General features: G+C 36.3%; 1 protein-coding gene across 3 annotated transcripts in view; it reads right to left on the reverse strand.

Annotated features, from left to right (window-relative positions):
- Positions 1–24,353, reverse strand: part of LOC116791796 (GTP-binding protein 10-like) — a 54,030-nt gene extending 29,677 nt beyond the window's left edge. Inside the window, exons 1-21 of one of the 3 annotated variants that reach the window (XM_032698265.1) lie at positions 24,236–24,353; positions 23,871–23,933; positions 22,448–22,513; positions 21,301–21,410; positions 19,328–19,404; positions 17,849–17,947; positions 15,854–16,003; positions 15,552–15,729; positions 14,673–14,793; positions 12,154–12,202; positions 11,948–12,069; positions 11,269–11,485; positions 10,272–10,436; positions 8,892–9,010; positions 8,320–8,438; positions 7,185–7,266; positions 5,829–6,021; positions 5,166–5,303; positions 2,765–2,841; positions 1,630–1,718; positions 424–514 (exon numbers count right to left, since the gene is read on the reverse strand). In XM_032698265.1, the coding sequence (XP_032554156.1) occupies positions 424–514; positions 1,630–1,718; positions 2,765–2,841; positions 5,166–5,303; positions 5,829–6,021; positions 7,185–7,266; positions 8,320–8,438; positions 8,892–9,010; positions 10,272–10,436; positions 11,269–11,485; positions 11,948–12,069; positions 12,154–12,202; positions 14,673–14,793; positions 15,552–15,729; positions 15,854–16,003; positions 17,849–17,947; positions 19,328–19,404; positions 21,301–21,410; positions 22,448–22,513; positions 23,871–23,933; positions 24,236–24,352 (2,442 nt within the window). In that variant the 5' untranslated portion in view covers position 24,353. Of the gene's footprint in view, positions 1–423; positions 515–1,523; positions 1,719–2,764; positions 2,842–5,165; positions 5,304–5,828; positions 6,022–7,184; positions 7,267–8,319; positions 8,439–8,891; positions 9,011–10,271; positions 10,437–11,268; positions 11,486–11,947; positions 12,070–12,153; positions 12,203–14,672; positions 14,794–15,551; positions 15,730–15,853; positions 16,004–17,848; positions 17,948–19,327; positions 19,405–21,300; positions 21,411–22,447; positions 22,514–23,870; positions 23,934–24,235 lie in introns of those variants that run through there. The other 2 variants (XM_032698181.1, XM_032698348.1) reach the window with 2 other exon arrangements.
- Between the last annotated feature and the right edge of the window lie 500 nt (positions 24,354–24,853).

Raw genomic sequence — 24,853 nt, forward strand, 5'->3', positions numbered from 1 at the left:
CCAGTATTTTTTATGGTTTTTAGGGAAAGAACAAGTATTGCTAGAAGAAACTCCTTCATAAAATATTTCCCATCCTGAAAGATGTTTGCTGTACTAAAAATAGCATTAGAAAAAATTAAGAAAAAATTAAGAGAAGTAAGAATGAACAGACTTTTAGTTTCAACAGTTTCAGGACAAATATACATATATAAACACATCCCTCAATTGCAAGTGACAAGGTTGATTCTCAATCTGTGATTTTAATCAGAAGAGCAGAAGGATCAAAGCGAGTGCATCTTACAGTTACTTCTTCTATGTCTGTGTGAATATAAAATTTACTACATTCTACTTGAATACCTCATAATTCATTAAGAAACGGCTCTGGAACTTTGCAATTATAACTACACCGTCAACGTAAATTTTTTGCTCCATCAGATTTCTTACCTTCAGTGCCTCATAGTTTGATGTCCGAGTCAAGAAATTTTCCCAAGATTTATTTATCATTTCCCTCTGCTTACATGTAGCTCGGATCTGTAATATAAATGAGATTTACAAGGTGCAATACAATCCTATTCTCATGAGCTTTTCTGAATTCTTTGCTTGTGCTGTTTGAAAGGTGTGTTCACCTATGCCCCTTTAGCTACCTTAGATCATCCCTCTCACCTGAAATGGGACAATAATCTCATAGTAAAGTACTTGTTTAAAAGCTTCATTTATGCACTGCCTTTAAAAACAAAAAGAAGCTTACTTGCTCTGTGCAAGCTCATTTTCCTCTCTTGCAACACATATGTTGGATACATATGTTGCAAGAGGCCCAGCTCATTCAGGAACACTTTCTGTATATTCTTACTCTCAAATGCTGAACCAGAGAGAGAGAATCAGTTCAGGTAACAAAAGTGCAGTTATCACAATGCATGACAATCCCTCAAATACACTAGCATGAGATTTTAGATAACTGGACCAACTGATCTTACTTTCAGAAAGCAGGAGAAGGTGAGATAATAGATGAGAAAAAATGCCAAACACTTGCCTTATAACTAAAGCTGGAAAATATCATTGCCTGCTCATCCTCAGCATGCTGGGAAGCCCAAAGCCCTACTTTCTGAAGTAACGAAGCTCTGTGAATATTCAGCCAAGGGAACTCATAACAGAGGTTTACATTTTGTTTTAAGAAGCAGATGTAGTTGTAATTGGTGCTTTTAATTGTTATCTGCTACAGATGAACACAGCTGCAAATCTATAGCAACATAATGATAATTTCTCCTCACACCGTTGCTGATGCATCACTGATGACACTGCATCATTTTTTCATGTTACTCTCTAAATACTGGGAAAATTGTAGTATTTGGGAGGACTGATGTTAACCTAGTGTAATTTAAAGGTAAAATTTTGCTGCTGAGACAGATTACACCATTTTCAAGCAAGATAGACGTATAAAAGTCTCAACATTTCATAATAAGAAAATCTGCATATAAATTGACAAAAAAGCTTACACAGGCTTTATTTATTTACTTATTTACATATTTAAATACTTCTTGTCTTACTTTTCTATATGCTTGGTTCTCTTCTTGGATTTCTTGGTGGAGCTGACTTTCAATCAATTGAGTCTGTACAGTATTAACTGCTTTTCCAATATCTTCTGATATCTCTGAAATTCTTTTCAAGGCATCCTCATCTGACATAATAGGCCTGAATTCTTCTTTTAGTTCTGCACATATTTCACTCCAAACTTCTCCAACCTGCGTGTGAAACAACACCACACTATTTGATATTGATCTCATTTTTCAAAATTACTCAATCATTCAAAACCTAATAGAGCAACCATGTCTCTCCTGTTGTTTGACTTCCCAGAATTTTTATGCAAGGTTAGCCTTAACTAATGCTATGCCAAATTCATTCATGAATGAATTTGCTCCCTAAGCCTTCCCAAGCCCAAGCTTGATTTCACAGAGGAGTAACTAGAATGTTGGTAAGTACAGAAATTCAGAAGAAATACAGATAACTCTAAGATATCAAACTACAAGAGTGTTGTGTCCTACTGCCTGCTTCTTAAAATCTTAAATTGCAGACATTACCAGAGCAAACTGTGAAATGAGGCATGAATGGCAGTTGGAATTATCAACCAAAGATCGAGTCTCGCTAGTGCCTGAACACTTCAAGCTCTCTTTGAGAGACTTTGTTCCTAAGCAGAAAATTGGCATAAACTAAAGGATCTTTTGAGCAGGATGACTCCTACAGTGCTTGTTATCCTGTTCTAGTTTCCTATAGGCATATCTTTCTTAACTTTAGACAGGATGGATGGATGGTTACTGCATGTGGGGATAAAGATGGGAAAGCACAGAAGAACCTTTATCATAATGTGTATTTAATATAATTTTTAATAGTGTCCCCATAATTGACCTTACTGCCCAAAAAGGCAATCCTACTTTCCTACTTACCAGTCCCGCCCCAGTTTCTTACTCCTGGTGCATTCCTGTTCTTGAGCTGGCATACAGTTAAAACTACTTTTTTCTGAGGTGTTTTTAACTAGCATTAGTTTCTAGTCTTATTTTCTGTGTGGTCACAAAGATTTGCAGCAGTACAAGGAATGAGTCTGGGGATTGTTGCAATGCTGGAGGTGGGCTTGTTTCTTTTGATGGAAAATACTGGTTTATACTCTGTGAAACTATAGGTGACTTGTGACACAGGGGATGGCTTCTGATTATTTGTTTGTTGTATCCTGAGATATACTTGTTATTTTTGGAAATGCAGATACAGTAGTAATATTTTCTTCAACAATACTCACTTTAAAGTCAATATAACGTCGAATGATAGCAAGTGTAACAAAATCCTCAGCAGATAAGCCAGGTAAATTTTCAAAACCTAAAAGAAAATGAATAATTGCTATATTAACAGTATTATGAATTTATCTTAAAATATAGCATTATAAAAAAACCCCATTATTTATCATATAATCACATGCAAAATCTTCATCACACATACACCAGTCAGCCATTCTTGATCCTGAGCAGCCTTTAGCTGATAAAAACCTTGTTTTCTCCATAATAAATTCTCTATACTAAAATCTTTACTTAGGAGTGGCTCTATTGACCTTCCAATCACTTGGAAGGCCAGGATAGTACTGCATTTGCTACACTTTTGTGGTAAGGGTTGAATCTTCTGTTAAAGCAGACAAACATTCGAATCTACAGATCACGGTTTCTAAAGCAGCAGCTCAGCACAAATAGAGTTTGCTTTAACTGTGAAGCAGCCAATAGGAAAATTATATTAGTGCTTTGTTTCAAAGCCGTGTAAAGAGGGTGTCCTCCATACTGTAGATTTGTGCCTTCAGCACAATGCCTTGAGCATCAAGACTCCATCTTTAAAAAATACGTTTCCACTATGTGCAAAAGAATAAGGCAGAGAAGGATAGTTGCTGAGACTACGCCTAATTTTTCTGAATATTGAATATTTTTTATTATTTGATTATTTTTGAACATTGAATGTTAATTGTACTTAATTAAAAAAAAATCGATATATAGTCTATCAAATCTCTTTCTAGACTTCATCATACCATCCGTGTGCTAACTGGGAATGTAGCATTTGTATAGAGCATAATTACATCATCTTTTGAAGCTAAAAAATGCCATAAATAACGACCATTTAAAACTGCTTTTCTGGATCACCATGTTACAGGCTGTTGTGGAGCTTAACAGTAAGGGAAGGATGCCGAGAAAAGACTACAAAAATATTTTCATATTATATTATCTGCTTTCATGTCATTTCAGTACTTCACAGGAGACATTACAATATATATAACTAACATAAAAGGCATGTGTGAATATAGGAGAAAGTTCGAAGAAAATCTTATGCTGTTTTGTTTTAGTAAAGAATTCAGCTGTGATCCAACGTTTAACATAATCAATGCTAATAAAAATTAGTAAGAACCTGGGTTACAACAGAGGAGACACTAGCTATAGATTATTAGAGAAACTAAGGATGTTTTCAAACCAGTTAATTCTCTAGGTTACCCAGGGAACTGGTTGAAGCAATCTCAGAACAATTACTGATCACCTTTGAACCTGTGGAGGATGGATGTGAAAAAACCAAAAATGAGGCTTATTTTTAAAGGGAAAAAAGACAAGCTAGAGAATATTGATTCAGTTCAGTTCCTGAAAAAAAACCCCAAACCTGAAACCAATAATAAATAATGTTTATGTGGCTAAATGGTAACAGTGAAAAAAAATAATATCCACCACGAGTGGACAAAAACTAAGACCTAACTTTTGTCCACAGACAGATAAAAAAATCCTATGCATGTGGAAGAATTTATCACTTATCTTGACCTCAATCTAGGTTTTAAGACAAGGATGTAACGAGTATTCATATTCAGTGTGCAAACAATGAAGAATTAGGAGGGACCACAGCACTTTGAAGGAAAATATTAAAATGCAGATTAATCTTGCCAGTCTGAAAAATTATCTAAACACAGAGAATTTAATTCAGTAAGGACAAATAAAAAATTCTAAATGTAGGAATAGCTATCTATACAAATCCAGGATGGTAGATGACTGAACAAGACTCTAAGTCGAATAAGCAAACAATATCATGCTACTACGAATACAGCAATTGTTACATTTATGTCTCTGAATGTTTATTTACAGGATGAGTAGAGCAACATAGCTCTATTTGGCTGTGAGGCTTCTGCTGGAGTATTGTCAATTTTGGGACACTACAGATCAGGAAGAATTTGAATCAATTGGAAAGACTCCAGAAAAATAATTAGAGGCTATGCTAGAAAATGAGAGAAAATGAGTGAGTACTGTCTTTCTAAATCTAGGGAAATAAATGTAAAAGTGCTAAAATATGCAAAAGCGATATTGTGTGTGGGAAAACAAATTACAGAGAATTTCAAGCAAATTTCAGGTTTAGTATAACTTCTTCATAATAATTCCTAAGTCTAATTAGGGGAGTCTTCCTAACTTCTCTAATGGTAGGGGCAGCGAAGTACTGAAGAATTACTGAAATCCCCAAGAATAGGGACTTTTAAGAACAGAATGAGCAAGTATTTATTAATAACAGTATTGGTGATGCATCACAAAGTTTCCTTCGACCTTTTTTTTTTTATAGTGACTTTATTGATCACCAGGGAACAAGTTCAGTTTAATGACAAATAAGACACTGACAAGGCAATTCACTAGTCTTACCCAACTTGCAAAATAATGAATAAAGTTTTGCCCGCATGTTCTCTGAAATTTCCATGATGGCAAAGCTGGGACAGCTGGCAGGCACAGGAATGACCTTCTGCTGTCTCTGGAAGCTGCTAGCAATAGGTCTCTTCATGTCTAATAATTTCAAAACATAAAACCAGAGTAGAAGAATGAAGAAGTAGTATGTTCACAAACTTAGAGGAAATCCAACTTACGTTGTGGACACCATGAATCATTTTGATAGTTTGGCCAGCAATTTGAACATAATTCAGGCCAGCAAATTTTAACTGGTATGATTAAAAATTTGGGAGAACAGCTTCACTTCTTTTTACAACACATAACAAAATGCCTTTTGTGGAAGAAATTAAGTAGTTTAACTGTCCAGCATTAGAAACGCTGGTCATGGTTTTGTCCAGTATCTGGTTCATTCCTGTAGAAAATGCCATATAGTGGCCAGAAAGAAATGTAAATAAATGAATAAATAAAATAAAATAGAAAATAAATGAAATAGAAGATCTTTGGGGTTTGGTAAGAATTACAGCATAAAGCTATAAATGCTGTTATTTACTTTCATTAGGTTCAGACTACAAAAGCAAATACTTCATTATTTTACCTAAACAGTGGAACTGCTCACAGTTTCACATGCATCATAAAACTTACCAACAACCCTTCCATACTGATCACGTCTGACTCCCAGCTCCAGCTCCTCCTGTCTCCATAACTGTATTAGAAGGCTAGCTGCTGTTTGAGCTTTCTCCCCTCGCCAGGTATTGATGTGCAAAGTGGCTTTAGGGTTGCCACAAAATTCAACCAAGATTCCAAGAATTATATTGCACAGATTCTTTTCCTTTAACTTGGTCAAGGGAAAAGGAAAAAAAAATTTAAACTGTTCAAAACACAGTGATGTCTATGTCTCCCTTCAGAGAAATTGTGTAATATGTAATCAAGTAACTGCAAGCTTTTCTTCACTGCTATTCACACAGAACTTGTATAAATTTGTAAATCTTTCAAGTTTCTGGAATCCTGCCACACAAAGCTCCATAAATCAGGGAACATGAGGGGAATGAGTGTAGGATCATATAAGATGTGCATTCTTGTGTGTAGAATTACATAGCAGGTTTTGTGTACGTGCCTCCAGGCTCACATGCTGGCGAATATACTGCTACCAGACTTATTGTTGTAAGAAATACATTATGAAGGCAGTGGCTGAGCAGTACCACTCAGCTTCTCTTCTGGTTTGTGGACAGATCTTTTAGCAGTAGCTGAGAGGAGGGAAGGGTCACCCAGAGGAGCTGTGGATGCCCCATCCCTGGAAGTGTTCAAGGCCAGGTTGGATGGGGCTTTGAGTGACCTGGTCTAATGGAAGGTGTCCACACCCATGGCTGTAGGTTGGAACAGGATGATCTTTAAGGTTCCTTTCAACCCAGGCCATTCTATGATTCTGTGACTCTAAGGGTCTGCAGCCTTAAGGACATCAAGGGCTGACAGTACAACCAATGACAATGAGGAGAGAATGAACAGAGGAAGGTGCATTTTTATTTTGTAAAAGGTGAAATGTCTGTGCCAGCTCTACGTCCAATACCCCTGAAGTAAGCTACACAGACAAAATACATATACAAAGTAACTTTAAACATAAAAACTTTTAAAGCCATGAAGTGTATACTAACCCTGCTCTTACTAACTTCAATATGAAGTAGAGAACTGAGGTACTTTTCTAAACAGAGATGTCATCCAAAGTAAGAGCACAGCTAGAGTTTTCTTTTGAAAAACAGTATAATTTTGTTAAATTAAAAACTCCCTCTGTCAAATATTTATTAAAAAAAATAAAAAAAGATACATGGAAGATCCTACAATCATTTTTGAGCAGATATCCTGGTCTGTCTCAGGGAATTAAATACACTGATTTTTTTATTAGTATTATAGTAGTCTTAGGAGATACTGTAACAAAAATAATGCAGTTTTACATGTTGTTTTCCTATTCTTTCATTCTATAAAAACAATAATAAAAATACCTACTGCCAACAAATCCAGAAGACGAAAAATGCCCTGTTTTTCAAGAAAATGATCCTCTGCAATGTAACATCCAATGACACAGGACCTTAAACAGAAGTAATTTCACCATGTAGAGACACTTTTTTGCTTTAGAACATTCTACAAGCATCTCATTTATTTTACTGAATTGCACAAATATATTTGGTATGCAATACACTTCATACCTTCAGGGAGTAGAAAAATCATGTTTCATATGCCTTTTAATTTACACTGTATAACTAAATATGCCCTGCTTGACTGCTCTTTCTCCTCCTGCAGGTGGCACACCTTCCTTGTACCAGCCCGAGAAATTTGGCAAGTTCATGTGAATTGGACTAGAACGTGTATCGGAACTAAAACTAACTCAGTAAAAGATGTTAAAATTTAGCTAGATCATGGCCCTGATCTGGTTTATTGCAGGGCTGTGCAAAATCAAGGGGGTGAGACAAGCAAGACTTGTGTTTTTTGGCAACAGTTTGCTTCTCCCGGCTTAAAATCATCACAAAGCCAGCATTCTTGTTGCTATTGCTTCCTCAAATTGCCTCCTTCTGTTATTTCCTCAGTTATGGTCATTAACAGAGAAATGAAAGGGATCTTCTGTATCAGACTTTTCTCTCAAAAGACATATTTGGTTTCCAATGTATTTACCAACCTCCACCTTAAAACAAATTAACTTTTTTTATCCTCCTATGTATTGGCATTCTCTAATAGCAATCTTTAAAATATTTCTAGCCCAATATAGCCAGTTTACAAACACTTCTTATGCTTACACAGTTTTCTGCTAATATTGGTCTATTCTCGCCTTGTTTACTTCTGTGAAGTTATTTACAGACTCTAACCATATACCTCTCTTAGAAAGTCTTGAGTAACTCTGCATGTCAGGAGGTAACTGTGTGGGGAGTTAGGCTGTCATACTGAATCTCTATTTAGAAAACCTTACATGCAGAATATTCAATTTCTTTTCCATAATTTTTAATTAGTCAAATTTTATGAAGGATTTTTATGCATTATAAATAGAAGAAAGGCATATATGTGCAGAGAAAGGATATAGTATTGCAGGCCTAAAAATTACAAGACTTGACATTTTTCAGAGTTACTGCTGCTAAAATACTTTACTAACCACACACAGTCGAGTGCACTGAAGAGGAGATAACTGTGGCCTAATCCACTACATAACTCCTTTGGATCCATCTTAAGGAACGGGATAAGTATACCAATTCCTTCATAGCTGAAGACTTCCTGTTGAAACATTTAATTAAAGTAATATGTTTCTTAAATAATATTTACTAAATAGGAAATATGTAAGGAAATACAGTGGAAACTGGGAAATGTAAATATTTGCATTGTAATATTTTTGGCCCACTTGTTAGACCAGGATATAGACCTTAGGACACACATAAAAAAAAGAGATTTTCAGTTTTTCCAAAGTGCTAATCTCATTTGTTTACACACTTTCGTATATTAATTTCAAAATCATGTAAGTTAGCAATTAAATAGGTTCAACACTTCTTAGTGGATTTCTGAGTGGTTTTGCATTTTAGCTGTCACAGAAACCAGTTGCCAGACCCAACTTGTTAGCAATCAACTACAGTTGACATCTACTTTCGAATTAAAAAAAAATCAGTATCCCTTAAATGAAAATATAACAAGTTTTGACATTTTCTGCACAGTATAAGATAGAAAGATACATACCTTTCTGTGGAGGTCATTTTCACAGAGAACAGACAAAATAAATAATGTATCAGCTTGGATTTCCAGTAGAATGGCATCTTCTTTCTCTTTAGATTTGTTTGCTGCATACCTTAGGATGTCTGTAAATGAATATATTTTATTTATGTGAATGTTCAGTACACAACTCGGAATTCTATTACAGCTGCTACTTTTCAAAAAACTCAAACTTACACTAGGGGATTTTTAAAATAACCTACTTGTCCTGTTCAGTTTTATCTCCTGTGTTTTATAATAACTTACAGAAGTGCAGTATTGATGCTGTAGTTTCACGGCCTTTACTCTTGGTGGCACAGTTTTGATAGCAGTTTGCACTGATCAATCTCTGGGCTGTCCCTTGTATTGGGCCAGTACAAGAAATTCAGAGAACTGATCTGAATTCAGGGACTCTCAGAAAAAACCAACAAACTTACTGGTTTGCCCTACTGTACAGCTTCACAAACATTTGTACTGACAGTGGAAATGTAGAAGAGACATAAAATACTACCACTGCTGAGAAAATCAGCCTTGGAACCACTATGTGAAAGAGGACATTAGGACACAAGACTCCCCCAAAGCAAGAAAAGCTACTTAAATCTGATCTGTCAGGTATAGTGTTAATTTTGCTTTCACTGGAAGCTGTAAGTTTCCACAGTTTTCACTGGAGTTCTACTGAGGCTATAAAATATTTTATTTCTAGGCTTTCTATTAGAACATATTCTTTGAATTCCAAAGGATCTTTCCTGTTTTGTTTCCTTCAGTATGACTCACTCAGAGTACTGAAAACTTTTTATTATTGTAAGAAAAGAACTTAAACCAGTTTGTATTGAACTCAAACCCAAATTTAATAGTAGGTATGTGTTACTAAACAAGAAAATGCTCTAAAATTGCAGGAACAGCAGTTAAGCAGTTTTATTCTTCTCTTATTCTTCATGTTGTTCATATAAAAGTACATTATTATTAATTTTTTTCTACTCTAAAGAGGAGTTGTGGAAAGCAACACCATAATAGACTTAGGTAGGAAAATACTCATGGCTGGAGTTCCCAGGGACTACCACAATGAAAATACAAGATGTAACAAATGCAGTATCATAAAGGGAGAAGGGACAGCTTTTGCTTTGAAATTAAATACCTGGACTTTTAGAGCTGTCTGTTTTGCTTAATTCATTCAGTGTATGTTGTAATGTAAAAAAAAAAATTAAAAATCAAATCAGTTACATCTTGGATTAATTATTAGAGGTTTTTCAGTTTTTCAACAGTCAAAGGAATAACACACTAAAAGCACAGCACACCAAAAAGCACGATCAGTCTTAGTGTCAACAGAAATGCACTAATTTAAGTAGAGCAATACAAATTGTGCTTTACCCAGTAGCTGGCTAATTGCTCCCTGGTCACACAAATTAAGGTTCACAGCATCATCGTAAATGGAGGCAACATTTCTCAGCACTCTGAGGCTGTAGCGCATTTGTGCAAGTTTGTTGCCACGACCACCTGTTCCATGGAAACTGTTACCTTGACCAAAGAAAGGATCTGTGGAGCAATCACAATGAATATTGGGGTTGGCACAGTGTATGCTCAGAATCATAATGTTCTCAGAAAAAAAAATATCAGAGTAAGCTAAAAATTAACAACCCCCCCCCCTTTAAAATTAAACAGGATTCTTGCTTAAAACCCTGTAGTAATAAGCCTTTCTGTGTAAGGCTATACTTTGTACATGCATAAGAAAGGTATGATTTTGGTGAACATTTAAAATAATTTTAACATTTTTTAACCATACTAGGTTAATGAGCAGTCTTCAAAACTGAAAATATCTGCTTTAGCATGACATTTAATATCAACCTTTTGATCTCCATTTGGCCCAAATAAAACATCAATTTTATGATAAAAATATCTATCCCAAACAATCTAGTCACTAAAATTGAGTGCAGTTAGTTATCTTTTTGCTTAGCCCATACCTGATGCCCACAAGCCAGCTTTAGTCTGGAAGCTGTCTTACTGTGTGCACCTCTGAGTTAACGTGTTCTCCCTCATAGCAAGAATTACTGGTTGGACTTGCTGCCACAACAGAAGTATCTGACTGGCTTAAAACACGGGCAGCAGAGGTGTTTGGCTGCCCACAGAGCTGAAGGAATATCAGTATAGTGGTACACAGGAAAAGGGGCAACAGTTTATCCTTCAGTAGAAAAAAAAATGATGGTTGGTTATTTTTTAGAAACATTAGCTTTCTAAGTGACTTACTGAAAAAGAATCATTCTGAATTCATGAATTTTACATTTTTCCTTCCTGCCAAAGAAAGAAAGAAAGTACAGTTGAACTGCGTTTTGAGGTTATCTGTGTGTGAAAGCCATGAGCACCTACTGACCTTGGCCTATACACCATTCCAGAAACACAAGGAGAAGAGTATTCGCTTGGCAGGACAAATATTTATCTATTAACGCAGGAGCCACTGCAGCTAAAACAGCAATTGCATGAAGCTGTAATTCTTCATACTGGGCAGCAGACCAGTCATAAAATCCAGGCTTTTGATTTGGTTTTACATAATAAAGCAAAGCTGGCATCACATCATTTTCACTGAGGAGCTGCAGAGTTGAGACAAAGAGAAAGAGAGACATCTTGCAGGTTTCACAAGCAAATAAGAAAAATCTAAAGCAATGAGTCAACTTTATCTGTCCTACACTAAGAAAATGACTTTTTTATTGAGAAAGCATGTCATGAACACTGTAAGTGTTCTTTATATTCTGTAGCTTTCCCACAGATTGTGGTTTCTTAAACTTCATTATGTTCTTCATGTGTATTTTAATAATACTTTGCAATCAGTTGTCAGCAATTTTCCTAGCATGGTCTGAGTATCTAACTTTTCTAAAATAGAAACTGTATGCTGCTTTAAACAGCAGGACTTGGCCTGTGTATGAATTCTTGATTTTGAGAACAGCTGATTTCAGTGTACTAAACTATGCCAGATGGACAGGTAAGTAATATTCATGTGATTCCCTTGTCTTTTTTTTCCCACGTATTGTATCTTCTGTTCTGTAACAACTCACCTGTGCAGCAGATGGATTTTTAGATAAGACTCCTATTATGTTAAATAGTAACTTCTTCATCTCAAAGTCCTCATAAGAGTAGGTAAGTTTAAGACCTTTTACCAAGGGATTGGGAATTTTCACTATGAAGTAAATTGTAAATGAGTTATAAAAAAATCATCATCAAAAGCAAAAATAATGTAATTATGTAGTATGAAATCTCTTACCTTCGTTAAATGTTGCAAGTACTATTAAGAGCTTTGCAAATCCACTTTCCTAACAGACATTCGAAAAACATACATTAATTAAATTGCAGCAAAATTAAGACCTATAATTTAATTTTAGTTTTGATTTGTTTCTTCAGAATATGGAGTTTAATGTATCCTATGGCAGAATAAACAGACTTTTATCAAAGAAGAGATCAGCCATTTGGACAGTTTACAATAACAACGACAGCCCTAAGGGTACAATTAGTTAAATCCATGTTTCGTGCAGTACAAGTCTGACCTTCTCTGGGGAATTCCCAAACACATGTATGTGCTGCTATAATCTACCACACAAGAAAACCCTATTCTCGGTACTCTTACAATTGTGGGTTTTAAAATGCGTTTGTGCATGTTTTTACATCAGAGTCATCAGTACATATAATTTTGTGGCTTCAATTGTGCATATTAATACACTTCAACTTCAGTGCATTTACAAGTAAACATATGAAAACCGCATGTATGGGCAGCATGCATTTACAAATACCACATATTAAAAGTTCAGAAAATAAAATCTTGTCATTCATAGCTCTTGGAGAACTAACAGAAGGACAGCAATGTGTAATAAAACTGTGGATAAGACCAAGGCTAAAAGGTGTCTATGCAGAACACTAGAGGCAAAAGAGCTTTGTTTCTGAGGTGATTAGAAACCATGGTTACCAGGACACTGCTCTTCTTGAGCAACATAACACATTAGCTTGGCTTCAGTACTGTGACAAAGCCACCACTGAGCTTTCCACCAGTTCCAACAGGAGCAGAGCTCACAAAAGACTGTGGAGACATCCCAAGAGAATCAAGCAGTTCTAGTTTCATAGCAGCTTTTTAGATGCATCAACAGAAAGCTGGGCTCAAGTTTGTTCAACCTAGCTCTGGAAGTTAGCATCCACCCAAATGATTTTATTAATCAGAAAAATGTTGCAAAAGTAATTTAACGAAAATATTGAAGGATACAACTATATCACCTATTAGCTTTTGTCTCTATGGTATAAATTCTCTGCACAAAGACATTGCAAAGTGATTAAATAAAAAGCAACATTGAAATTTACTGATGTTTTCTCCTTACTGATTAAAGCAGTACTAAATTCTGATGGAAACCAGTAAGCAATTAGCAAATAGACAATTTTGTTCTAACACAGAGATAATATCCTTATGAGCTTTACTTTACATATATTTTCCAGTTTGCTTGTGGTGAGAAAACTATTTTAGTTTTCAAAGGCTCAGGTTCCTGTCCGATTTCTGAATTATGTAAAATACAAGACTGACATTTCTGAAGTTGCTTGGATGGTATATTAAGAAAAAAAGGGAGCATTCTGAAGCAAATTCCTCTGGTATTATCTGTAAAGCAGGATTAAATGGTAATGTTAATGCTTTTCCAATATTTATATCTTTTAAAATCTCTAGGAAGGCTGAGAGTACAGAATTTAATTTATTTTAATATTTTCTTTGCATAGAAACAATTTTTGTTCATTTTAGTATAAGGAATTAAAAATATGCGTCCTCTTTACTTATCTTATAGGAAAAAACTGCCCTATTTCTAGAGCCCGATAAACAATTTGAATGTGTTATACATCAAATATGTTGCCACAGTAGTATAACAGACATTTCATACTAGTTAACGTTAAAGGGAAAGCTTGAATAAAAAATCTGTAATTTTCATTACAGATTATGAAATCTCTTTAGTAATGCAGTCAATTGGAAAACTTCTACTCAAGTAGAAAGCAACACATTCCTGAACAGCCAACAGATCTACAGGAATCTGATTGCTTAATTAGTCAGTACATATGCCACAACTTCATCTGAAGTTCTAAATCTCAACTGTAAAACAAGAAAGGAAAGGAGTATTAACATCTATAAAAAGTTAACTTCTCTTCAGGTTTCTCATAAAAATTCTGAAATATTACAGAAGAATGAGTCATCTACATTTCAGGCAAGCCATGATAGTGCATTATGTGATCTAGTCTTAAAAAGAACTTATGTGCCTCTCATTAACCGGACCTAAGTAATTATTTTCTCAGCATCTTATTTAGAGCTTCTGAGCTGATTTTGGACAACCCTTCTTGTCGCTGGTTATGAGGCACAGATTGAATTTGGGCCATCTGAATGTAGACTGTACTCCTCTATCTTCAAACAACAAATGAGATTTAGTGCAAAAACTCATTGTAACAGAATGGCACACCCGAGAATCTGCAGAAGAATACAAGAGTTAAGATTAACTTTTGCACATAAATAGCATCAATGTAATTTTCTAAGTATCAAATAAGGCTGATGCCAGCACTATTGGCTATTGACCTCCAGATCTGAAGTCTCTTTGAGGTAAAGACAATTGCCTTTTTTTCATTAAGAATGCTTTCTTGCTCAGCAAATCCAAGAAAAAAGAAAGCACTGGAGACACAGTAGAGTAAATATTAAAACCCTAGTGGGGAAAATTACTGAGCAATATAATAACAAAGGACAGTCTCTGGAATATAACTATAAATACTTACAATCATAGGTACTGCAGGGTTTTCAGCTAGTAATGTGGCAATCACCAAGAGGTCATTCCGTAGCTGATGATCACAGTGCCGGAAACCATGCAGGGCGTCTACAAATACTTCTTTCAAAGCACTTTAAAGAAAATTAAATGAATTTTACCTTTTCCTTTCATATTCTAATGTTAGACAGCTCTACAGATATGAATTCTCATTGCGCATGGATAAAAAGCCTTAGGGTTTAACTGGAAGAGAAATAACATAGAGCTTTATTATAAAATGGATTCTTAGTGTACCACTAGACATCCAACTAGACATCCAACATGCAAGGTGCATGTATTACAAATTACACCTTCCACTATTTGTGTTATAATTAATTAATAGAAAGACCTAATATTTACTCAAGCATGGAACTGGAGGTTGTTCAATGATAATTGACAAGAAATGGTCTAAACTTAAATAGTTAAAACACTGTAACTCAGTAAGGAAGAACCTGTTATTTACTCCAGCAGAAGATCTAGAAATAAGCCTTGTATATCATAGCACAGAATTGCCTACTAATTTTATAACGTAAGCGCTTCAACGGTGAAGGAATACTGGCCTGCTGAGACTAACATGCAAGCTTGAAAGTGCTGCAATGAACTTTTTCATCATACAAAGCACTAGATAGGGCTATTCCTCCTGTAGTATGCAGCAGAGCACCTTGTTCTTGCCCTATAACAGTCACAATTGTGTGTGACAATACTGAAAACTTAATGAGGATGTAATGAGAGATCTCCATTCCCCATTTGCATTTTCTCTCAATTAATTTCAAGCAAAATGCTACACAACAGCAATGCTTTAGATGTCTCCAAAATTACAATACTAATTCATAAAATGCTTCCCTGTACTTACTGAACACATTCCAAGCTACTGAGCTGATTAACAACTTCTTCTTTTGAGGCGTTTTCTAGCAGGTTCCATAGGATATGCGAGGAGCGGAACACCAGCTGTCCTGAGGGATCAGCACTATTTAGATACAAACAGAGCCTGCTGGCTGCTTGGGCCTTCATCATTAGTCTGCAATTTGCTCCTGAAATTATGAAAATCTGAATAATTAATTCCCTGCAGGTCAGTAATTGTTTTAGGAATGTTCAGAGAACAAATGGTCTAAGAACAGCAGTAATGAGATTGTTGAAAGAACAGTTCATACTAACCAGAGCTGGAGAGATGCTGGAGAGCTTTAAGTACCCACAACTTCTCAGTAAGTTGATTTTCAACTAATGCTAGTGACAAAACAAGAGTTTCTGCTAATCCTCCTAATTCAGCCATCTGGATTTTATAACTTTCACTTGTTGGCTGGTAACCTGCACATACAATAGCTTTAGTTATGATGCAATAAATACTCAGAATTTTCATAAATATTTTCATAAAATATTCTTCCTTTCTCAAGAAAGGATTGACAACCATGTATCATATTTCCTTAGTCTTAAAGCACTTTAAAAAAAAATCCAATACACAATAAGACCTGCTTTTCTTACATCTGAATAGTGCCTAAAGCACATCCAACAGACACCCTCAAGCAGACTTAAATGCTATATAAACAAATTAATTGCTTCTTAGATTTTACAAAATGAAAGCAAAAGCAGGCTTAGAGAGAGGTGAAAAAACTTTCTTCAGTCATGCAATAAGTTGTTAGTGCACAGCCTAGCTCTCTTCTGTAGCCTGTTCACTACAGATTTAATGCCTTCTATCATCATATTACTTAAAACATCCAATCTTTGATTTATAAGCTTGACTTTCTAATGTGTTCCTGGTTTTACTTTTGCCCATGCATATGCAAATCTGTATTTCATTACTGAATTATGGGGAGAGGGGAAGCATCGAAAAAATATATTTATTTTTACATGGTAACTCATGAAAGTAAAGTTTATCTTAAACAGCATAAATATATATATATGTCAAACATCATGAAATACAGGATTGATAAATACAGATAATGCACACAGTGAAATGAGTTTTAACTAAGCATAAACTCTGATAGGTTCCAAGTTGATATTACTTTATAGATATGAGAACCCTGCAAGATTAAACTTGGCAAGATTTTCATATATACTTAGAGATAAAAAATTTGACTTAAAAAAATCAGACTGAAGCAGCACATTCTTCATTTTGTGACAACGTATCTGATTTTCTAAATCTGAAGAAGAAGAAGAAAATCTCTCAATATTTGATATTCACTTATCCTAATGGAATTATTTACAGAACTAAATGTACACAGAGCTGCTTGCAAAATTTGAGTCTTGTTTAAAAGGTAAAACCAGATTGGAATGCTTTCATATTTCTAGAATCTTGTGAGGGCTGTACCAGTTGAAGCTTGCTTAGGCCTCCTAAAATAAATGAAAACTACCAAGGGAGCACAGGAACTAGTGCCAGGCTGCAGGAACACAGCAGAGGAGCACACTGACATCAAGCTTGCTCCCCGACCTGCGCTCTGGACCCACACTGTGACAATGTTCACCTGAGGCTTGGCTGCCTATAAATCTAGTGCTGTCTCAGGGCACATCATCCTGTGGGAGGGGATCCATGACTGACTTTGCCTGATAACAGCCTCTGGCACCATCACACAGGTCAAAGGAATAAATAATAGTGGATTCTGGTGACAGTTTGCATGCCTATCCATAATACCAGAGGATCATGCCTGAGCTCTCTGTAGTTTCTTTCTGCAGAGACAAGTCACAGAAATTATTCAAAGCCTATGCTCAAATGTATCTATATGATATGAACTCAACAGAATTTAGATGGGCTCAGATTTATCCCTCGCAAACACAGGTGAAACCAGAGCTGCTTCTCTCCAGGCTACATATACAAAGTTGAAAACTACATTCCCTTCTTACAATTCTGATCCTAACTAACTTTGCTTTTTTTCCCCTATTATTCACATTTCAGAAAACTTGTGAGCACTTCACATTTTCTGGATGCTGTTGAATTCCATATATGTAACAAATAGTTCCTTATACCTTGGTGAACTAATTTCAGATTTTGAGCATACATTTTTATAAAAACATGTTAATTACACATTTGCCAATGCCATATATTTAATATATGAGATAAAGTAACCCTATTTATAAAGAAAAATTAATCCATAGCTTATTAAAATAGGCATTTCAAAGTAGCTGGGATCATAAAAAAATAAAAATACTGTGCTTTACCTGAAAGTAGTTTTCCTGGTAGCTCCATTTTATGAAAGTTAATAACACACTTACAAATTTGTATTCTAACTTGGGAGCTTGGCACTCTCATTAAATAACCTGTCAGAAACAGGAAAAAAAATTGTAATTTACAAACTTTATAATTTCTTTAGAAAGTATTTTTAACACTTCTCTTTACAGCACTTAGTATTTCCTTTGGTCATACCCCTTACAAATCTGTAATTTAATGCAAATTTTGATTATAAAATATTGAAGGGACAGAGACTCCCACACTGAAGAGGACAAAGGGGTCTTGGAAGAGTAGCATAAGTTTAATCAAAAAGTTATCTTCTCTGCTTTATAGCTACAGATGCTTATAAGAGACTGGATGGTATTCCAGAAATTGTGGAATTCTAAAGAAAGCTACTACACTAAGCTGTTGTCATCACTGCCATGTCAGAAACTCTGCTTCTAGCAGTTATGAAATCAAGGGAGCACAGAAAGAGATCTTTTTCCACAAGATAATTTCACTGACAGCTACCAGTGCCTAGTATGGACAATACAAACCACCTTTCAGATTTTAGTGGTTTTTTGGACATGTAACTTGAAGAGAACCTGTAACTATCTGAAACCAGGTGGTCGTTCTGCTGTCTACCTGGATCTGTGAAAATAAAAACTTCTAAAAGTATTTTTTTACCCATTGGAAGAATAATTTTTTTTTCCATGAGTGACAGGCTGATTGTGCTACCTTTCTACCATTTAAATCTTACTATTAAGTGAGCTGATATATCACTCCTGCTCTATTCTGAATCCTTTCTGACCTACAGTGCTTACAGTATTTTTTTTTGAAAATCAGAAATGTGACATGCAAAAAGACGTAAAAGGGTCGTAAAAAAAAAATTTTGGTATTAAGAGGTCTAGTGACATTAAAATATGATTTTGACACCTTTTTCTCAACAGCACTCTTAAAACATATTTCTGAAACATAGAAGCTCATGGCTCATATGCAGCAGGAGGCTGAAGCCAGAAACTACTACTCCTAGTAAGGCATGGCATTAAACTGCCTTTGTAGGTGACAGGTCTCAGGCTTTTGGGCTTTGAAGGTTTGAGCTGGGAGTCAGAAGTTACTGTTTCTCACTTGTGTCTTCCATTTGATTTCAAAGAAGCAGGAAGGACACATGTTCCTCTTATCCCAGGTTTCAGTGTTTACAGTAATACACCAATTTCTCAGATCAAAATGAAATGAAGGAGGCTATATTCAGGTTTAGTTCTTCATCTGTACTGATAAACTTATCTCAGCTTCTGACAGCGGCAAATAGGTAATTCTGCTAGCTAATCTTCACGTTGGCTGCACAGCAAAGTGAGAATGGTTTCTAATACTAAAAAGCAAGGAGGACAATGAATAATTAAATTACCTACATTTACTAAGAAGGTAACAAGAAATTAAAATCACACTAATAATACAGTTGATTTTACTGTGGCATATCAGGTTCCGCTCACCCAGTTGTGCAATGCATTTTGAAACTTTAGTGGAATAGTTTACTTCATCAGATGATTTCTTTTTTTGAAACGGTAACCTGTAAAATGAAATTTAAAAATATTATAACTATGTTTTAATCAAGTCACAAGAAAAGCTCAACAGCTTTTTTCTTCTTCCTTGATAATTTTTGCAAATAAGGACAATGAACACATTCTTTGCAATGCTGATTCTTCACCAAAAGTTCCAGGCGCATAATCTGGCAATTACTTGTTGGCAATTAGCGCTACACGTCCATAGGTAATATTTTCATAATGCATAGATAATGAAACAAGAAATGCTGAATAAACAAATGTCATTTAAATGTGGAAGATAAATCCTGGAAGCCAGGCACTATCAGGCTATTGCAGAGCTAGGTTATATACTGACACGTGCAGAGGTGGAAAAAAACTGGATCACGTCTCCGGGCAAGACCTCTTGAAATGGATAAAAGTAAAACCAACAAGCTGACTCCAAATAGCCCAACAACAAATTTATTTTTAAAAACCAGGATATTAAGAAATATTCAATGACATTTTCAAAATACTCAGATATGATATAAACATGTAAATGCTAAAAACTATCTAACAGTAAACATTACAATATTATGCTGAGGTCTCTGCACCGCACACTGTGGAAGCAGCTTTCTGGTATGTTTATCTCTGTAAACACTGCCAAAGAAAAATAAAGGAGAGAGCAAATAATAGAAGAAATGTAGGGGAAGGTGGGGGAGGGAAAAACAGACATTGGAAAAAAAAGTGGGAAGAAGACTGGTAAACAGAAGCAGTTATGAAAGAGTGGAATATTTTATTACAGGAGTTCATGTATCTGAAATTAAACTGTGAAAAACAGTCTCTGCCTCTAGTTATAGACTTCTCTGTCATATGAAGTAGCAGTGAATTGTGGTGGAATTTCCATAGTACAGAAATTAAATCAAAACCCAAGGGTGCAATTTTCCAAAATATATTCATTGCAAAAACCACAACTATTGCTGAACTGCTCTAACAGACAAGTCTCACAGCTACATTTTATTGACTTCATACACTCATTCTCAGTTTTGTCATGCTTCTACCAAATGCCAAAGAAAATGAAACTGTGATGTACCTTCTCATTCTCCACTGTGTGGCAGCAGAGCAAAGCAGTACAACTGATGGTGCTCTAGGGAACTAAAAGATTCAGTTGATGAGTTCTATGTTTATTAAACCTAACAGCCGAGAGGAAGCCATGTATTTGAATATCTGTTTTACCATGTCACTAATTTGCTATCTGACAGGTTTTTTTAATACTTTTTCTCTTCATTTGTAATTAAATACAGAAGTAACTGTAGTTACAAACATACTATAAGTAATTTTACTGAATTATTGAGGAGAAAACTACTGACAACTGTGCGTAACACCTAAATTCTATTCTACAGATTATTTAAGGTACAGTATGACAATGAAGATGCCCAAAATATCATGCAATACATTTTTAAAGTAAATATAAATCCTACATCCTCCAATTACTGTGGTTTGTTCTCTTCTGCAATATGGCTTGCAATTTGGTAAAGCTTACCTTCAAGTACTAAAGTGTCTTTGTGTCACCCTAGATTATAAACTCACTTAGGGAACTTGTCTTAAACAGCAAAACTTACCTCAGCACTACTTGGATGGTGAATCTTCTGAGGCCAGCAGTCCCAGAATGGCTTAGGCAATAAGACACATTCAGAAAGTTCTGAATGATGTAATACCTAGTTCCACAGATACTGAAGTGCTAAACTGGGTCCCTCCTTCATGTCAAGAGAAATTTGACACACGGAAAACATAGTTCATAACAAGGAAAGGTGATATAAAGGATACCTTGCAGACACAGGTGTTCGTAGATAGATTCTGTATGGATACGTCACTTGCCTTAGAAAATGCATAAACAGGTTAATAAGCAGTGTTTAAATCTCTAAAAGAGGAGCTGAAGTACTTACCCAAATAATTTAATAAGTTCACATAAAGGCTCAGTGAAAGTTTCTTGCTCCTTCATTTTTTCTGAACACAGGTTAAGAATTTTGATGATTTGTTCTAAATCCTTAAGGGGCTTTTAATGTGAAATTAAGGAAATCAGATTGTCTGTACTGCTATGTATCAGAAGAAAAAGCTGAAAATTGTATTCAATGTTGAACGTATACTTCTATGACATGACCAAGAAAAAAACAAGACCAATGCTTTCAAAGTTAGATGCCTAAAAGAAGCATGTGAGTCAATACCTAGGCTTTTTGAAGCAGCCCTACTTTTACAGAAGCACAGCTTTTGCAGATATGATTTAGGTGTCTTAGCTGAACTCACCAGAAGTTCAGCACTAAATTTCTAAAACTGAAGGATGAAAAGTTTTTACATCCCAGTGTCAGATTTACCTGTCTAAATTCTTAGACAGCCTTGTGGTATTTAAATTGTTTTCTACTCTAGTCCCAGGTGACTAAGTGAAGTTTGAAAATCTGGACCCAAAAACATACTATCTAATTTAGGGTAGAGGCACAAAATCAAAACTGAACAGATAACGGAGACTGAGAAATTACTACCAATCCACTGACTCATAGAAACTGCCTCTAAGTACTTTGCCACAGCTCAATTGTGAAATAATGTGAGAGCTCAAATCACTGTGCAATTAGCCAAACTGTATGAAATTAATCACATTTTTCCATATGCCCACACCCTTCCTAGTACTTCTGATTACTCCATTTGTACTGTAACCATGAAAATAGTTTCAGATAAATTAGTTTGACTTCAATTTTTTTTTAAAATGTCTCCTTACTGGAAGCCATTGCTATTTTATTTGCTGCTTCTTAAATAGTGATAATTATTATGCTTGTCTATTCTGACTGGAAATTACACAAATTACATTTTGGACATTTTCAACCACTGTACAGGTGAGATCCCTCTATTGAATTTTGTGGTACATGAATTTAGTATCCAAGAATCTTGCCAACCTACCAACCCTGGCTGAGTGTGCACAAGAAGGCCAATGACAAGGATGTATGTGAACCATCCCTGGTCTCCATGCTTTGCAGAGAAGTCAGAGTATTACCATATATAAAACACCATGACTTCAGAATTCTACAGTGGCAAAAAGGATACAATCCCGTTTTCAAAATGCTTGACTACCTTCTTGAGAGTTTTCAGCTGCTCTTTTTCCAAACCTTTCTTAAGTAAAAGAATGAAAAGCAGGTTTTAATTGCAGTTTGCCTTGGAACATTATATCATTATGTTTATCCCCTTTTAATGAAAGTGGAAACCAAATTAAAAAAATCACAAGACACAATGAAATTCTGAAAGTACTTTGCAGCAGAATTAACTCCTTGATCAAGTTTCATTTCTAAGTATGAAATCTGTTCTCTTGTAACTGAAGAGGCTTTTTAAAACTCTTGTTCAAATGTGTAGGTTCTTTCTCTTAAATTCTTTGGGATTCTGTGGAAAGCAACTGAGAAAACCAAACCCATGTCACACATGACAGAAACGTGTACACACGTAGATCTAAGTGGCTTAGAATGCTCTGTGCCACTAGGAAACAGAGCATTCAAATTCAAAGCTGAAAACAACTGAAGTGAGGATATGTCAGGGTGTGTCAGGGATGTGCAGCGTTCATTCCAGTGCTTCTGAGCGCCTGCAATGTGAGGCAGGCCAGGAAATTGTTTCAGGAATTTACAAGCCCAGAATCCTTTCGACATATTATCATCTATCCTATGCTCTCTATAGAAGCAGTAAACAGTATCACCCAGCACATATTTCTTCAGTCAGTAAGTTTGTTCTATCAGCTCTGCATCAAAAAAAGGGAGGGAAAAGACATGAACTACTTATCTTTGGGGCATTAACTTAAAATGTGCTAGGTTTAATCAAGTTCTTGTTTTAAGAATATAAATTATCTGTATTTTGGATCAAAATTAACTGATGGTTTAGTGAATTGAATCTGCCAAAACATCTTGTGGAGACCAAAAATAGTCTGTGGAGCCCATGAGATGCTGCTTTCCTGTGTGCCTAGGCAGTCATATTTTTCTTCAACAGTGAACTTGGTATATTTCTCCTTCATCACCTCCCTGGAGAATTGTTTGCAGTTAACTTGGGAGATTACATAAATTCTTTACATATTTTCTATAAGGTTGTATGTATTTCTGTTTCTCAGCTGTAGGTTCCAGTACTCTAAACTTCTCAGATGAGCTAGAAATTTTGCATGTCTAGTTTTTAAATGCACATGCTTTTGTATTTTTTTTTAAGTGCCTGTGTGAAGTCATGCTGGGTTTTACCTCCCCCTATATATATGTGTATGTTTTAATATAAAAACAGAACTGATAGTATTTTCTATTACAATGACCATCTTTAGAAGTGTTCAAATACCAGAACAAATACTCAGCTTTGTGCTCTGTAGCTTCAGCCACCTATGCTGCATATAATAAACTCATTTGGATTTATTTAGTGCAGGTACTAAAGTAACTGTTATAAAACATTTGTCTATGCCCCATTACTACCTGTGTAACTGGGATAACGAGCTATCAGGGTTACTTACTGAGTCCGAACCTTCGAGTAGTTTGATGATGTGATCCAAATCCAATGATCTTAACTGTGTATCCTGAAAAAGTCACATTTTAAACCGTTTGTTTCTTTGCTTGTTTTTTTTGAGATTTATGTTCAAAGGTGCTTAAACCTTAAATTGTGAAAGAGCCACGTTGAACTGAAATGAATCTATGCAGGGATGGGTAAATATAGGCTGTGTGCGGAGCACAGATCAGGGCTTGTTCTTAGCCAGACGAAGTGGCCTGGCCAAGCCAAGCCAAGCCAAACCAAGCCAAGCCAAGGAAGGGCAGGGCACGGCACGGCACGGCAGGGCAGGGGCTCCCGGTCGGAGGTGACCCTGCCCAAGGGAGAGCTCACCTGGGCGGTGTCCGAGGCTTTCCTGCACCGGTCCCCGCCGCTGCGCGGGGGGCCGGGGCCCGGGGAGCGAGGGGCCGCCCGTGGGGCGGGGGGCTCGACCACGGCCAGGGAAGACATGGTGCCGCCCGGCCGCCAGCGCGGCCCGCGCCGTTGTCATGGCAGCGGGGCGGTGCCTCCTCACGCAGCCGCGGCCCGGCCCGTCGGGGCCGCACTCCCGGGCAGGCGGCAGCGGGCGCTCAGCCGGCCCCTGGGACAGCCCCGCCCCGCCGCGGTGTCGGGAGCCAAGCCCCCGCTGGAAGGGAATTTGGAGGGAAAGCCTGGTCGATCCGTAACGTCTAATCATGAAAAAAACTACCATGGGAGACCACTATGATAAACCCCAGACAGGACAGTCCTGCCTGGGGTAGCCTGGCTGCGGGGAAGAGGAGGAAAGGAACCTTTTCTCTGCATAGACCAATACAAAAAAAGTAATAAAGGCAGGGACAGAAGCACATGGAAATATGAATATATTCCACAGTGAGCAGGTGTGGGAAGCTTAGCTGGCAGCCGGGATTCGTGGATGACACACCTCTTGGGCTCCTCACTTTACCTTCCCTTAATAGGATTTGGATATACTTT

This window comes from Chiroxiphia lanceolata, chromosome 1 (genome assembly GCF_009829145.1).
Source record: "Chiroxiphia lanceolata isolate bChiLan1 chromosome 1, bChiLan1.pri, whole genome shotgun sequence".
NCBI lineage: Eukaryota > Metazoa > Chordata > Aves > Passeriformes > Pipridae > Chiroxiphia > Chiroxiphia lanceolata.